Source organism: Pleuronectes platessa, chromosome 10 (assembly GCF_947347685.1).
Source record: "Pleuronectes platessa chromosome 10, fPlePla1.1, whole genome shotgun sequence".
Lineage (NCBI taxonomy): Eukaryota > Metazoa > Chordata > Actinopteri > Pleuronectiformes > Pleuronectidae > Pleuronectes > Pleuronectes platessa.
Window position 1 is genome coordinate 18,258,748 of NC_070635.1, and position 14,359 is coordinate 18,273,106.

General features: G+C 39.9%; 1 protein-coding gene across 1 annotated transcript in view; it reads right to left on the reverse strand.

Annotated features, from left to right (window-relative positions):
- Nucleotides 1-14,359, reverse strand: part of LOC128449995 (CUB and sushi domain-containing protein 3) — a 209,153-nt gene that overhangs the window by 100,985 nt on the left and 93,809 nt on the right. The window contains exons 28-32 of the mRNA XM_053433387.1: nucleotides 13,375-13,566; nucleotides 11,932-12,070; nucleotides 10,332-10,519; nucleotides 9,790-9,984; nucleotides 7,350-7,466 (exon numbers count right to left, since the gene is read on the reverse strand). Coding sequence (XP_053289362.1) covers nucleotides 7,350-7,466; nucleotides 9,790-9,984; nucleotides 10,332-10,519; nucleotides 11,932-12,070; nucleotides 13,375-13,566 — 831 coding nt within the window. The remainder of the gene's footprint in view (nucleotides 1-7,349; nucleotides 7,467-9,789; nucleotides 9,985-10,331; nucleotides 10,520-11,931; nucleotides 12,071-13,374; nucleotides 13,567-14,359) is intronic.

Below are 14,359 nucleotides of genomic sequence, written 5' to 3' on the forward strand. Positions count from 1 at the left end.
GTGAACAGAAGTGAAAAGTTTTAGACAGCATAATAAACATAACACACTTTTAAAGTACAAGGCTATTAATATGTATGAAATATTTCCAGTACACTGTTATGGCACCACAGGTTGTGGATCATGAACACCTTCTCTGCTGTCTACAGCTTTAAAAACAAATTTGCCTCAGATATAAATACTAATAATTGACTACCCACCTAACTGCCTAACAACCCCTCACCCATGCTACATGACCACCAGCTGATTATCTATAACTCATCAGTTAATACAGTTTTCAAATGAGCACTATTTCCCCTCTTTCACATTCAAAATTAGATTTAAATATATAAGCATGCTTTATTTATATATAGTTTAATCCCACAAACACATTGAGCAAACACAGACAGTCTATAGTCAGATTACACTACGTACCCCAATATCTGTCTGACAGACTCACACTACATCTGCTTTGTTATTGCCCAGTAATATTGATTAACAAGCCACAAACAAATTGCAGCAGTAATTTCTCTTCTGGTTCGCTCACTTGGTATCATAAGTCAGTCTTGCACAATTTGTTCCAAAACAATTTTGTCCTATGACTTCTCAGCATCGCTCTTTTTTACAATGAGACAGACCGACATCCTGAACCTCCTTAAACTTGCCCGAACAAGGAGAGAGCAGCTTATCTACAACATTTCCATGTGAGAAGATTAAAGGAAACTACTTAAGTGACTCCATCCTGGTGCAATGCACGACGTATGGTTAGACGTTCAAAACTACATTAAGCGGTTGAACAGAGAAGTTGCAGCATTTCCATTGTATCACAACTTATTTGGCTTTGGCTAAAACTGCACAAAACCCTGCCGGCACAGCAAGTCTCTGTGGTGACGAAGCCGTTTTTGTGCAGTATTTATCTAAAATGTAACAGGGAGTCAGATAACAGGCTCCAGTTCTCAGGTATCACGTGGAAGCTAATCAGTGAACCTTGACTACCTCCAAAGGGTCTCAATCTCCCTCTGCAGTCTCTTTCTGAAAGGATCCTTACAAGGATTTAATGTGATAGTCAAGCAGCAGCAACTTTAATTAACAAAAAGCCCTATGTGCTTCCATCACAGATATGCATATATTTACTAATTTGACCAGTTAATCATCTCAGATAAAACGCAAGATAGATGCCTGTATCGTCTTGATTGGCATCTCTTTCAGTTATAAATTGCACGACCCTCCATCTTACCATAATGAGCATCCTTTTCCCGCTTGTTTCTGATAAGATGCTTACTCTAGTGAGTCTTTCCAGCAGAAAGGTATCGTTTTTTTTCCTGGTTTAACAGCTTATGTTAACGAGAGTATTGTGGAGATTTTCCTGTTGTTAAAGTAGTTCCAAGATTTGAAGCTGCAAATTAAAAATCGCTGGCAAACAGATAGAATCAACCATTATCTGTGATAAGTAGTAACTGGTCTCTTTCCTCTGACATAGTTAAACGGATAATCCGGTATTCATGTATTATTTTCACTGCTGATGTGGTAAAATCCATTTCCCCAGCTATAACTACTATTTGTTTGCAATTGGAGCGTTACTCTTCCATCCATCCATCCATCATGTATGCCCCTGATTCTTTGAGGGTCCCGAAGGGAGCTGGAGCCAATCCAAGCTGCCACTGTGCGAGAGGCAGGGTACACCCTGGACAGAGCCAACAAATAGAAGCAAATGACACTTCATGCTCACATTCACACCCACAGTAATGTTAAGTCTCTTATTAACCTAAACCCAATCCCTGGCTGTGGGGGGAATCCGCATTACAGAGAGAAAAGCAGTGCAAAGACCCACGCAAAATATTTTGGATCATTCAGGATACATGGCATGAACATGGTGTCAGGGATTAATATATGTGGTAAGCATTGTTTTTTAACTGGTGCACAGCAGCTCAGGTAAGCTCTGAAAAGCATCAACTCAGAACACCACTTATGAAACTGCATGCAAGCCTAGCCTATTTTTGCCCACAGCCACTGCATTAGATACAGTACATGTGCCTCAAGGCAAAATATGCACAAAGCCCAGATAAGGTGTTAAAGGAACTCACAGCTCCAGCAATAGAAAAAAGGTAAGAAAAATGGCAGCATATGTTTGTCCTTCTGGCTATGAATTATGGAATAGCTACCTGTCGTCTCTGCTTTGTGGCAGCGGCGGCCTTCTGTGATTCTGGGCTGTGACAGCATACACAAGCCTCATTTACAGAAACCAGGAGGATTTTATGACTGCATAGACACATATATATTTAATGACACATTATCACAACGAAATAGAATTAGCCCTTTGGCAAGTAGTGTGTGGCTGCACCTTGGCACAAGCAGCCTCCAGTCCATTTGGTTTCTATCTTAGGCAAAAAAAAACGATGTCACTTCATGAGAGAGGAAGAGACAAGGATATGTCTCCTGCTTTTTGTACTTCCAGTTTTAGCTGGACTCTACTTAGATTTCGGTCGCTGGGGGTTTCTTATCATTTTTCCTTTTTGACTCAGTGTAAAGTATTCTTAGTATTCCATGATTTGACAAAGGCAAGACTCCTACTAAACATCCACACTGAATGCACCTGTAGGGCAAGAAACACTGTTGACTTCAAAGAGAGGTCAGATTGAGTTCATATTTTTCATTAGGTTAATCACATGGAGGATACCGTATATACTGTACACTGACGCCGAGTGACAAGGTAATGACTTTTTTTGGTGGGATGTAGTTAGTCGTGTACAAGCAGGAGCCCCGGCCTAATCTTACTCTCCAGCAAACATCACTGATGAGTCAACAATCAGCCCCCGGGGTCAACGTTATTATGATCGCATTCAGCAGCACTCGGTTTCGCTCTCCCTCTTTTTCTCATTCCCTCTCGCTCATTAGAACTCTCTCACTCATTATCACACTCCCCATCTAACTTGTTCTCTCTGAGACTTTCACGTTCACTCTCACACCTCTCGCAGTAACTCTCTATTTCTCTCTCATTCTCTGTCCATCTTGTTACAGCGAAGATTTATTACTGCAATTTATCAGCGCTCCCGTCCCACCTCCTAACATATTCCGTGGCGACCATTATGCATATGTCGGTGATTGTATCATACAGATATATACAGTGGAACTATAAAATGCCCCAGGCAGAAAAACAGAGGTGATTTAATGTTATTTCTATGAAATCAAATCACCAATTACTCCTGCGAGACATTCAACTTTTGTAAAGTTAACTACAATGAAGACTGTGTTAAAATACTTATTCAATCTGCTTTAAATGCCTATAATTAAACTTTGATCAAATTGGGTCACAAGTTAAAGGCAGTTATGGTGGAATTACTGCAAAGTCGAGCATGCAAAGCATAATGACTGAGATTACATTTTTGACATTTGTCGTGTAAATGGCTTCTGACAATCCACTCAACTTCAAGAAAATTTAGTTCCATACCTGCTTTTTAAAGGTTATCTACAAAGTTAATGATCTATGGAGTGAATATTGCTACTCAGCACGAAGAATATTTCATGCACGCAATCAATCCAATGCAAAAAAACACAAGTTACAATTCAAAATAAAAAATATAAATATTTACAAGATATATAACAAGGTAGTTTGTGCTAATTAGCAGAATATGGCTCATCTCTGAAGCCATCAAACATTCACAAAGGAGGCCGCACCATAGAAATCCCATATTCAAGGACGAATCATCATTGATGCAAAGTTGTGATGTAAGAAAAATCGATTAAACAGAGAGAAGTCTTTGTCTTTCTCACCGACCAACTGCTCATCCAATCAATTTAAAACTTTGCTGCTGGGGACAGTGGGAAGTGAAGTGTTGACAAAAAATGGTTTGTTACTGATGATCTCGCAAATCAAATTATTACTTTATAATAGGCTGACAAATGAGGCTATTCATTGGTAACAATGCCACACAGAGACAGACACATTTCATAAAGGCTGAAAACATAATTGCCATAAAGATCAATTTGGCATCTTTGTCAAACTAGCAATTGAAATCTTACATATAAAGTATAATAAAGAATAAAAACCTTTGTCAGATAAATGTTCTTAGGCTACATGTTTTTCTTAATGTTTTCTGTGTACTATTTCACAGTTTCAGTAAAATATCGGGGCTATCATTCAGTTTTACGTCAGAAAACATTGTGTCCTACTGGACGTACAGGACAATAAAGTTCAACACTCGCCACTGAACTTGTAACTTGGTGTGAACAAGAGTGCATTCCTCTGGGGCACTGTATGTTTATAAGCAGTGCCCAAGGCAAAGGTTGAGTGCCATGAATAATTCATCTCTTAGAAAAGAAGCTCAGTTATTGTTTGAAATATGACTACAACCATTATTTCTGACAGAATAATTAAACATTAAAGGGCAAGACAAATGCACATTGTACCTTGATGATATGTGAATGGTGCCAAGGAAAACAAGCTTTACACAGAGCACAAGTGCTGAGGTCCCAAAACGGATGTCTAAAAAAATGAACGTAGAGATGTTTTTTAACAGACTATGCGCAGAGTGTGCTTTTTATTATCACTTTTATGATCCACCACTGCGCCACAGTACACAAATGACAATATTAACATGTGCTGTATGTGCTTGGATAAGAGCAGAAACCAGGTATGCCAACTGTAAATCTAAGTCACGTAAGAGCAGCTAGTATTGCAAAAACACAGACATTTATATGTGTGATGGAGCTGATGTCTCGGGGCAGAATTCCTCAATTACAATGCAGTGCATAATGATGTTATGGATGGATGTTTATTATCCATATGGTATAATAAACTGTATAATATGTGCATACTGTATCATTTGTTAGTATATTAAATACAAATTATGGCATACGGGGTGGTATGCATCTTTTCACAGGATTATTAGACAATAACATGACAAGACACTCTGTAAGTACTGTAAATCTCTGATATACTGTACTATAATACCACTGTACAAACTAACACATCAGACACTTTCAGCCATCACAATCCTCTGCACTGACAACCTGTCACACAATCTTTAAAAAAAGAGGCTAAGCCTGTGCTTTTATGATACCTGGTGTAGATGGAAAAAAATTAATGTAGTACAATATTTCATTAGCAGTAGCCCTGTGTGTGTACACGCAAAATTATTGTAATTAGAAATAAGTGAGAGAAGTTAATGGTTTACACTACAGGGCTCAACAGCTACAGCTGCCCAAGGCAACAAGATCCAAACTATCAACCTGGTTTAACAACAAAAGAAACAGACAACTACAGCAAATAAAGAAAAGTGAACTCCTCACTTTTGTGCAGAAGGAAACAGAGAGTGATGCTGTCGTGTTTATGTTCATTATAGACAGGGTTATTTTAACACATGTGGCTGTCTTGCTGTTTGTCACCTGCTGAGTGGTGAACTCTAAATGGGTTACTGAAAAAGCTCAAATTAAAGGTAGCTTTTTCGCAACCTGTAATAATCTTATCATCTATGAAATAAGTCCCAAGATCTAAGCACATGACAACATTGCACAGTGTAACACAAAATCAGCTTATCCTTTTATTGTTTCTTGAAATATGAACAACAATTGTCAGCCATGCCCTGCTGCAAATCTGCATCCTGCCAAGTTGGTTATGAATGATAAAGGTGCAGATCTGATCAGGATTATAGCAGAGGATTAATTTCCCATTTTATATTTACCTCACTAAACTCGAGGCTACTCTGTAAAAAAAGAGAAATTAAAACCATCTGTTTATCACTGTTAATTTTTGTTTTTTAATTATTATTATAACACTAAGCCACTTTCAGTGAAATCCATTTTTATAATGATCAGCAATTAAGACAAACCTTTCACTCTGGCAAGCAACAGGTTATCGCTGGTTGCCTCCTCAGCAAGCATAAGTCAAACCTAAATGTCAGACTGTTCCTTATGCGGAATGTAATGATTCTTTCACATGACTAAGTCACAAAGTTAAATAAAAAAAAACTATAAATCTATGGTTGGGAAAATGCTGGACTATATAACAAGCCAGTGGCCACTTCTCTATAACCTCAGGTACGTTGATTGTCATCGCAGCAAAATCTGGACATAATATAGTGCGATAAGAGGCAAATGGTTTAGATCATTTTAGATTTATTGGGAGATCAAAGCTATTCTTGTGGACCCACCATTTTTTTATTTGCTCTACCCAAACTGTGAATCCCAATTGCTCTGTTAGTGCGCTTCTTATTATACATTTCCCTCAAGCCACCTACACCACAGCAGTCTTCAGTGGGCCGCTGTGTCTGCAGTCCCTGGAATAAATTTGAAGGCCCAGGTGGGAATGTGGCTTGGCGACTTCCACGCTCCATTAAGCTTCTGCAGGCAGTTTAAGAAAAGGCTACATTTGCATGCAATTTTTTTTTATTTTTTAAAACCTGTGGGTTCCTGGCCTCGATGAGCGGTGGGAGACGGCAATAGAGGATGTAAACTGTCATGTTGGATCATCACACTGGGGATTAATCAGTGTTTCATGAGATTGGGGCTTTACAGTGTAAAACCCCTGCCTACGATTTCAGCAGCTCTTTATGACTAACATGGAATATTGAGCAGAGGCATAACAAGGTCTTCTCGAGATCTTTGCTGAATTATGTATATACACAGGCCCTTGGATAAACCAAGGACCTGTGCGTTTGCTTGCTCCGTCTATTCCCCACAGCCCTCCACTGCTTGACCTTCTCTCTATTACCTACAGCACTGAGCATTTTTCATGTCAACACAATCAATTTTTGTTTGCCCTGATCCTATCCTGCTTTCACACCTCTTACTAGAGCCCAGACACCGCCGTTCTTCAAGTTGTATTTTAACACACAAGAGTGGGAAATGGTCCCAACAGGATGTTGATATAGAACTCTAACACCAGTATTGATTAATGAGAATCCATCAGACACATGCCACTTGGAGCAATAGCAGTGACCAGCACTGACCTTTGTCTATTCCCTGTAACCATTGACCTGTTATTATGTCAATTCAATTTGTACACATGAAGCAAGTGCAGTATAGCAGAATTGAAAATTATTCAAGCAGCTAACGATGGCAGTAACCATCAAATAAACCGATCCACTGTCACGAATGACACACAAACCAAGGCCTAATAGGAAATGACTTAAACAAGATAAAATATGTTTGGTCACCTATGACCAGCTTTGAGAGAACACCTCCAGTTTTCTATTCTCTTTATTATTAACTGAAACACACACAATCGATCATCTCTCTTATGCTCCTCCTCTCACACCATGTTTTAAGTGTAACTGAGTTGGACACCTACACAATACCATATATGGGCGGTGGCAAACGGACAGACTGTAGGTGACAATTTTCTGCAACTCTGTGAAAATGCTTGAAATGCTTACCGAAGTCCCCGGGGACGAAGATGTCATAGACACAGCTCTGGCCCCTGGTGTAATTATGTGGATAGTTTGGGGACAGCACGGTCCCCTCTGAACCGGTGAAGTGACCTCCGCAGGGAGCTGCATGAGCAGGAAGGGAAGCAACAGAGAAGCACGGTTAACAAATGTGAAACAACCTCATACTACCTGGGGAAAAGGCAATAAAATACATTCAGCAAATCCATTCTAACTGCAAAGGTAAGCAGTTCATATAACAAAATGAGATGAAAAGTCACCTTTGAACTTTCAGTTGCTGACAAATGGAATTTCGGCCAGCATACCAAAATAATATGACATTTGCAAAACACTTTGGGGAAAAAGGAAAGTGAGCTGTAAACAGACTGGAAAAAGAAGCTGAGCTGTGTTTACAGGGTTAAAACCCAACAGGGGAAACAACCAGCAAGAAAAAGTACTTCAAAATACAGGAAAACACCATCAATCAACAAAACGCACATAATCACAAAAGTTCCACATGCCTGGGACTTTAATCAGACCTTGTCGCCCAGCGGCAAGTTTCAGAAACTCCAGATTCAACTCTTCAGCCGAAAACACACATTCTGTCAGCAGGCTGAGTAATTCAAAAATACAGATGCTCTCATTTTGAAGCTGGAAGATCATTATTTCTAATTATCAACCTAATCGATTAGAACATCAGAATAGACCATCCATTTAGGTTAGTATGGTGTAACACAGTTTGTGCGGCCAAAGCAACAGTAAAGACCGCATCCACAACATCTCCTTGCACAACGTATCTGCAGATATTCCATTTGTGACTAAGTTCTTTATTAGAAGCTATGGTCTGTCCTGCACCTGCGTCACGTTGCAGTGCAACCGTAAGCTGTTAATAATGAACCTAATTTGCCACGAGGCCCTCTAATGCTATTGCCTCGGACCGAGCCATCGGGTGAGGGAGCCTCGACTGTAAACAAACACACACTCATTTGTTGGAGGGACGCTGTCACCAGCTGCTCTGACCCCCCTGTGGCCCACAGAATGCATATGTCACTACTGTTTCACTGGTCAGCACAGAAGACGAAAAAACAACTGCAAGCAGAGGTGCTAATGTGGAAAAACTAATCAGAAATTCATCTGTTTGGTGGTTGAGAGGCAGGTAATCAAACAATGTGATGGCGGCACATTAGCCTAATTTAAACGGATTGGTATGCAGCCGTTTTAAAAATGTGAGAACGCAGTGTTTCAGAGACATTAGGGGGTTTCAGTGTTTTGCATTTCTAGTTACTTAAAGGAGAGATGTTGATGGATACACTAGGAAAGCACATAACTCAGTGAAGTTACACAGGTGCCAAATGTGAAAGAAATGAACAGCTCCCTGGTGTGAGTGTGGGTGCCCTCGTTCTTCACTACTGAGGACGAGAGCTGAATTCTAATTCAACCTTGGCTGATTATGCACCTAAAAAGTATTAAAAATGGTGTAATACCTTTCGAGAAAGGAGGAGACTGGGCTAGCATCTAAAAGCTCCTCACATCTTCTCTCACCTCTATCCTTGACACTGATGCTGCAAATCTCTATGAGACGCCTACACATTTGATTTGTGAATAATAAATAATAATCCCTGGTATATTATTTTTTCTTTGCAAAACACTATGAAACTATAAAATAGCCCAGTTGTAAACTGCTTTACTGTCAACACTTTATCAGATTGTCTAAACCACTGTTAGTTTCAACACGCTATTACTACAAATTATCTTGAGTCTATTCAGCAACTAAATATTGTGTCTTTTTTAACAAAGTAAGTTAGTTTCTATCATTGCAGATCATGAATGTTTATATCAATCTGGATAATCAGGATCAGGATTATGCAAAACGTACAGGACCAATTCCCATGAATTTATGTAGAGGTGAGACATGGCCTTTAGAAGAACCCATCAAATTTTGCAACCGATCCTTACAGATTTTTCCCGCAGAATTAATTCAAACAGATTCCAAGTGACAAGTACTAAGACTGAAGAGTGAAAGACAAGTTCTTACATGCATGCTACCTGCAGGTTACGCAACGTGAGGTCTGACTGCGTGCATTAACGCTAATAACTTGATGGATGATAGCTCGGGCGAGCACACAGCAAAGAGCACTGCACACAGCCATACAATGCAGCAACGGAGCAAAACACCAAGTTAGGTATAAGAAGTCTGAGTTATGATTTAGTCTGATTATAATCATGGGGTTCTGCTGTTGAGTTCTGCAATGAGTTAAGTGTTTATATCTAAAACACAGTTCTCTCCTTTGGTTTAATTTTCTTGGATCCTGCAGAAGAAGTGTGCACCCCACGCAAACTTGTTTTAACACAGCACCCTTCTGGTTGTACACGGCATCAAACATTGTCCATATAGCTGCAGTGCAGTTATCTCCCACTCAGGTGTTATTGTCAGCGTGTTGCCTCTCACCTTGACAGCTTGGTTTGGCTCTGTCCCACTCTGGTCTCTTGCTATTGCCCATGACACATGTCAGAGTGGAGTAGCCCTGCAGCAGATAGCCAGCCTCGCAATGAAATGTCACCATGGATCCCAGCTTGTAGTCAGTACCCATTCTAGTGCCATTCATCACATTCCCGGGATCAAAACAGGCCTCCCGTAGTTTAGCTGCCAATCAAAAGAACAGAGCTGTGAGAACAGAGTCTAAAATGAGAGAGGGTATCTAATAGAGCAGAAATAAGTATAAATAGTCTGAAGGCTGCAACAGTCTGTTTGATTTAACCTCACTGTTCTTAAAAAGTAACATGTTATGGTGGAAATATAAGGTTGAATCAGAGGCCATTCTCACAGCTGGCATCACTGTTAGATAACATAATTGTGTACAGTTGCACACTTCAAAGACTCCATTGTATAATTCATTTATGTGTGTATCGAACAAAAATCCCTGCTGTTATACATAAACATATTCTTTGAAAATGCAAGTAGACTCCCGCTTGCACAGGCCTTCAGCATACCTTTGTATTCCAACTGAAAGCCGGTGTAGCTCACGGAGCCGTCACTGCGAAATGCCAAATACATGAAGTTGGAGGTGCTCTCAATCTTCTCAGGAAGTTTACTGTCTTGGAAACTTCCAATCAGATGAGCGCTGCTGTCTGGACCGTCATAGATATACAGGAAGTCATAGTTGGGCTCAATGCTGAAGCTGTGAAGAGTAAAAGAAAGCAGACAAATAAAAGACAAAGCAGTTATAATTGTCCAAAGTCTTAGCCACCATAATCATACCAATTGTTTGAGAGATTTAGAATCCATTAAGGTTTCAAAATTAGAGCGTGCACTGCAGTGCTAGAAGTGAGTCATGCCAAGTGATTTGTTTTGCATCTCCAGACAAAGAGATACAAAAAGATATCTCCCCAAAGAGGTGAGAAGAGATTAAATTGTTGTGACACTGCGGTGGCACAAATTCTTCCCAGACGGTAGTGGCAATGCAGTGTGAGAAGATCGCTTCATATCGTGGCGCTGTGTATCAAATCGCATGCTGCAATGAGAGTGGAGCATTTGTTTTCAAAATAATGAGCACAGTTTATGACAAAAATGTAAATAGCTTGGAGATAATTGCATTTGAGTTGGATCAAAGCAACTGCAATTTAAAATCATAACTCCATCCTTTCGTTTGGCAGTCCCACGGGAGAGAGCAGCATTGTGCTAACTCCATTAGATGTTTGTTTTGAAGGACAAAGTTGAGATAAAAAAAAACACAGAGTTTCTTCTCTTTGCCTGAAGGAGAAGGCAAGTGGGTGGGAGTGCAGAGAGAGCCAGTGTACCTGCGCCTCTTCTCTCACCCTCCATGAACACGACTATGGAAGCAACGCATGAGAAGTCAAAAGAAGACTGCCAGTGAAATGTGCCCTCAGGCCTTTCTGTGAGTTTGCCCTGTCAGTTTTGCTTTTATACGCTGAGATTGTAATTAATAATGTAAAGCTTGTTGTCCGAGTATCATACAGCTTAAGAAATGAGCTGCACTCGGAACACAGCTCCGTGCAGTATACGCAGCATTCAGCCAGAAATCTGCTTTCACCACATTCCAGCAAAGTGGCAGCAATACCTGCCTTCTGGGTGTTTTGTAGAGGCACTGCAGCTTCTGCCCCTATCTCCCAACCCACCTGGGCTCCAAACTCAGGTCCTCTGCTTAACACACATGGCCAACTTTGCTCAATACCATGATGTTATACCTGGTTCCGCTGCAGAAAACAAGCAATTCCACAGCACAGCCTGAGCTGCGGTGCATCCACTGAGAACTGACTCCATTCTGTTGCAGGTAGGTTACAAACATAGCACAGGTTTAGGGAAAGCTCCATCTTGTAAGCCACTGGACGTGTCCTTAAGGGACAACAATGTTTTTTAACAGGCATCAAGCATTTTCAATCTGATCCACTGCCAACCCTCTTCCTTAAATTCCTGGATTTGCTTTATAAATAATTGTCTTAAATACCCTAAAGCCCTGTGCTTTGAAATGAAAAAAACAACCGCTGTAAATGTAGCCTGTATTATTATTTTTTTCAAATTGTCTTTGTTTTTTACCAAAAGCAAAGTGGACACAGCAGCCACTCATATTACCTGATAAAAGCCAAGGAGATGACATAGTCTGTGTGCACAGCGATAAGCCAGTCGCAGTCTTTGCTGTGTGGGTAGGGGTTGGGGTAGTTGGGAGAGAGGATGAATCCTGATGATCCAGTCACATTTCCACCACAGGGAGCTTGAAAGATAAAACAGGAAGAAAAAGTGGATGAGAGAGATTTATATATGAGATATGTGTCTGACCCCTTTCTTATAGAGGCGCCTAACATTGGTTACATATGCCAACAAAAATTCTGTTGTATCCTATGAAGTATTCTACTCAGTATTCAACAGGGTTTGGATCAACTCACACGTAGACAAAAAGTGCTTTGATTTTTGGTTTAACTTGATAAACATGTAAAATAAATATACATCTGACCAAAAATATGAAAAGGTAACTTTTTAACTATGAATTATTAAAATAACAAAATGCATTTCTGCTCGTCCCATGAAGTTAGTTTTAAAAGTTATTAAAAAAAATGTACTCTCAACAATGTTACTCATTGCTCTTTCATGTTTTCGTCTGTTCACTGCTACAGTACTTGACTCCTGGATTTTAATTAGACAACAGTGATTCTGCAGTAAGATAAATATGAAGCAATCATCAATTAATTAATGTTCTATTTTAACGCTAAAATAAACCAGTTACTGCGTGAGTTATGTTCATGTGATTTTTCTACATTGCATTTTTGGTGTCTGTGCATGTTTGATGATATTCTCCGGGCTTAACTTTTGAAGGCCTCCCTTGTCATTTGTGAGTTTGATGAATAAAGAAACAGCTTTCAGTTTCACTTTTAAGTGTCAGCAACACAGCAGTGACTAAGTTGCTCTTATTTACTATGATAAGAAATGAATAAAGAATTATAAAATAACAGCTGACAATTACATCAAGTTCTGACTCAAGCAGACTTGCTCCTGACGGCATTAAATGATGCTCAGCTGTGTGATCTTGTAATCGCATTGCAAAAATTCCTAGCTGTTCCCAGCCCGGAAAAAAGAAAGCCCTCACTTAGACCAGTTGGCAGCAACTCAAGAGCATCTAGGTTTCTTTGGACCTACTTAGTGTAATTATTTCTAATTGCATTGTTAAGTAATTAGCTGTTAAACTCTAATACGGCAATGTGTTGGGAGACTATAGAGTACTCAGCTTTTAACTGGCTACAGAAGTGGATTTGTCCACATAAGGGTTGGCAAAAGCTCAAACACAGCTGAACAGTCCTGTTTATCCTCCAAATATTTTTAAGACATCAGTGAGAGAGAATTATAGTCTATGCTGCAGCCAGCTAATAGAAAAACTCCCTTGCTCCCTCTTCCTCTCACCATCTCTCTTTCACTCTGAGCCTCTACACTTCCTTCTCTCCCTCTCTCCTTCAATCCATATGCATCTTTCAATCTCCTCCTCACATTCCTCCTTCCCTCTCTTTTCTGCTCTCTCTCTCTTACCGATGCAGCTTGGAGGGCTGGGTTGCCAGTAGTATCTATTTTCCACTTGGATGCAGGTGATTCTGCTCTCTTCCTGCAATTCATATCCCGGATCACAAGAGAAGGTCACCGAGTCACCAGGCTCACGCCCTTCACCGTTGCGACTTCCATTCATGGGAATACCTGGATCTCTGCAGGCTGTCGCTATCGAACCTGAAGGGAAAACACACACATGTGACTGGCATACACGCGCATCTGCCTGCAATGTACAGGGAATCAATGAGCACAAGAGAGAGCACACACAGTTTCATATCATATGGTAGACAGCTGTCAGACTGAAACTGTGGCTCAAACAGTGTTACAGCACAAAGCAGATTACAAGCTGATATCAGCCGAAATCCTGCCATGTTTTCCTAATCTGTTTTCCTAAACCACAGCTGTGCAGCAGCCCAGCACTGCGAGGGTGATCTGGTCAAATGTGATGGATTCTTCAAATGTTCCCATCTTCACAGACTTTATTGAGAGATTTAACAAAGTTACGCATTTTGGAGCCTTATGAAGTTGCTTTTTTTTCATTTACAAAATACTTTGTGCAAAAATAAATGAAGTAAAAAAGAAATTAAATACAAATGTGAATTAAAAGAGGAGCATGTTGCATATGATGTGATTAATGGATGTGACATGGAGAACAATAAATTTGATAATGCGCTTTCAAAACTTGGTTAAATAATCAGTCGCTGTGATTTAATATCTGTGAAACAAGGGATCATAATGATCCATATTTTAAATAAAGACACACTTAACCTCTATTCTGCATGGATGGTAAGTAGAGGTGTAACTTCATATCCAGAATTTGATGGTTACCATCACAAAACACGGTCACTCATTGAAGACTGTTTGCAGAGGTTTCAACTAACTCAACTGAATTCAATATTTGGCACCTCCGTTTGTAGCGGTTAAAGTCTAAACTAACAAAATATATATATTTCATGATTTTTATGAAAAC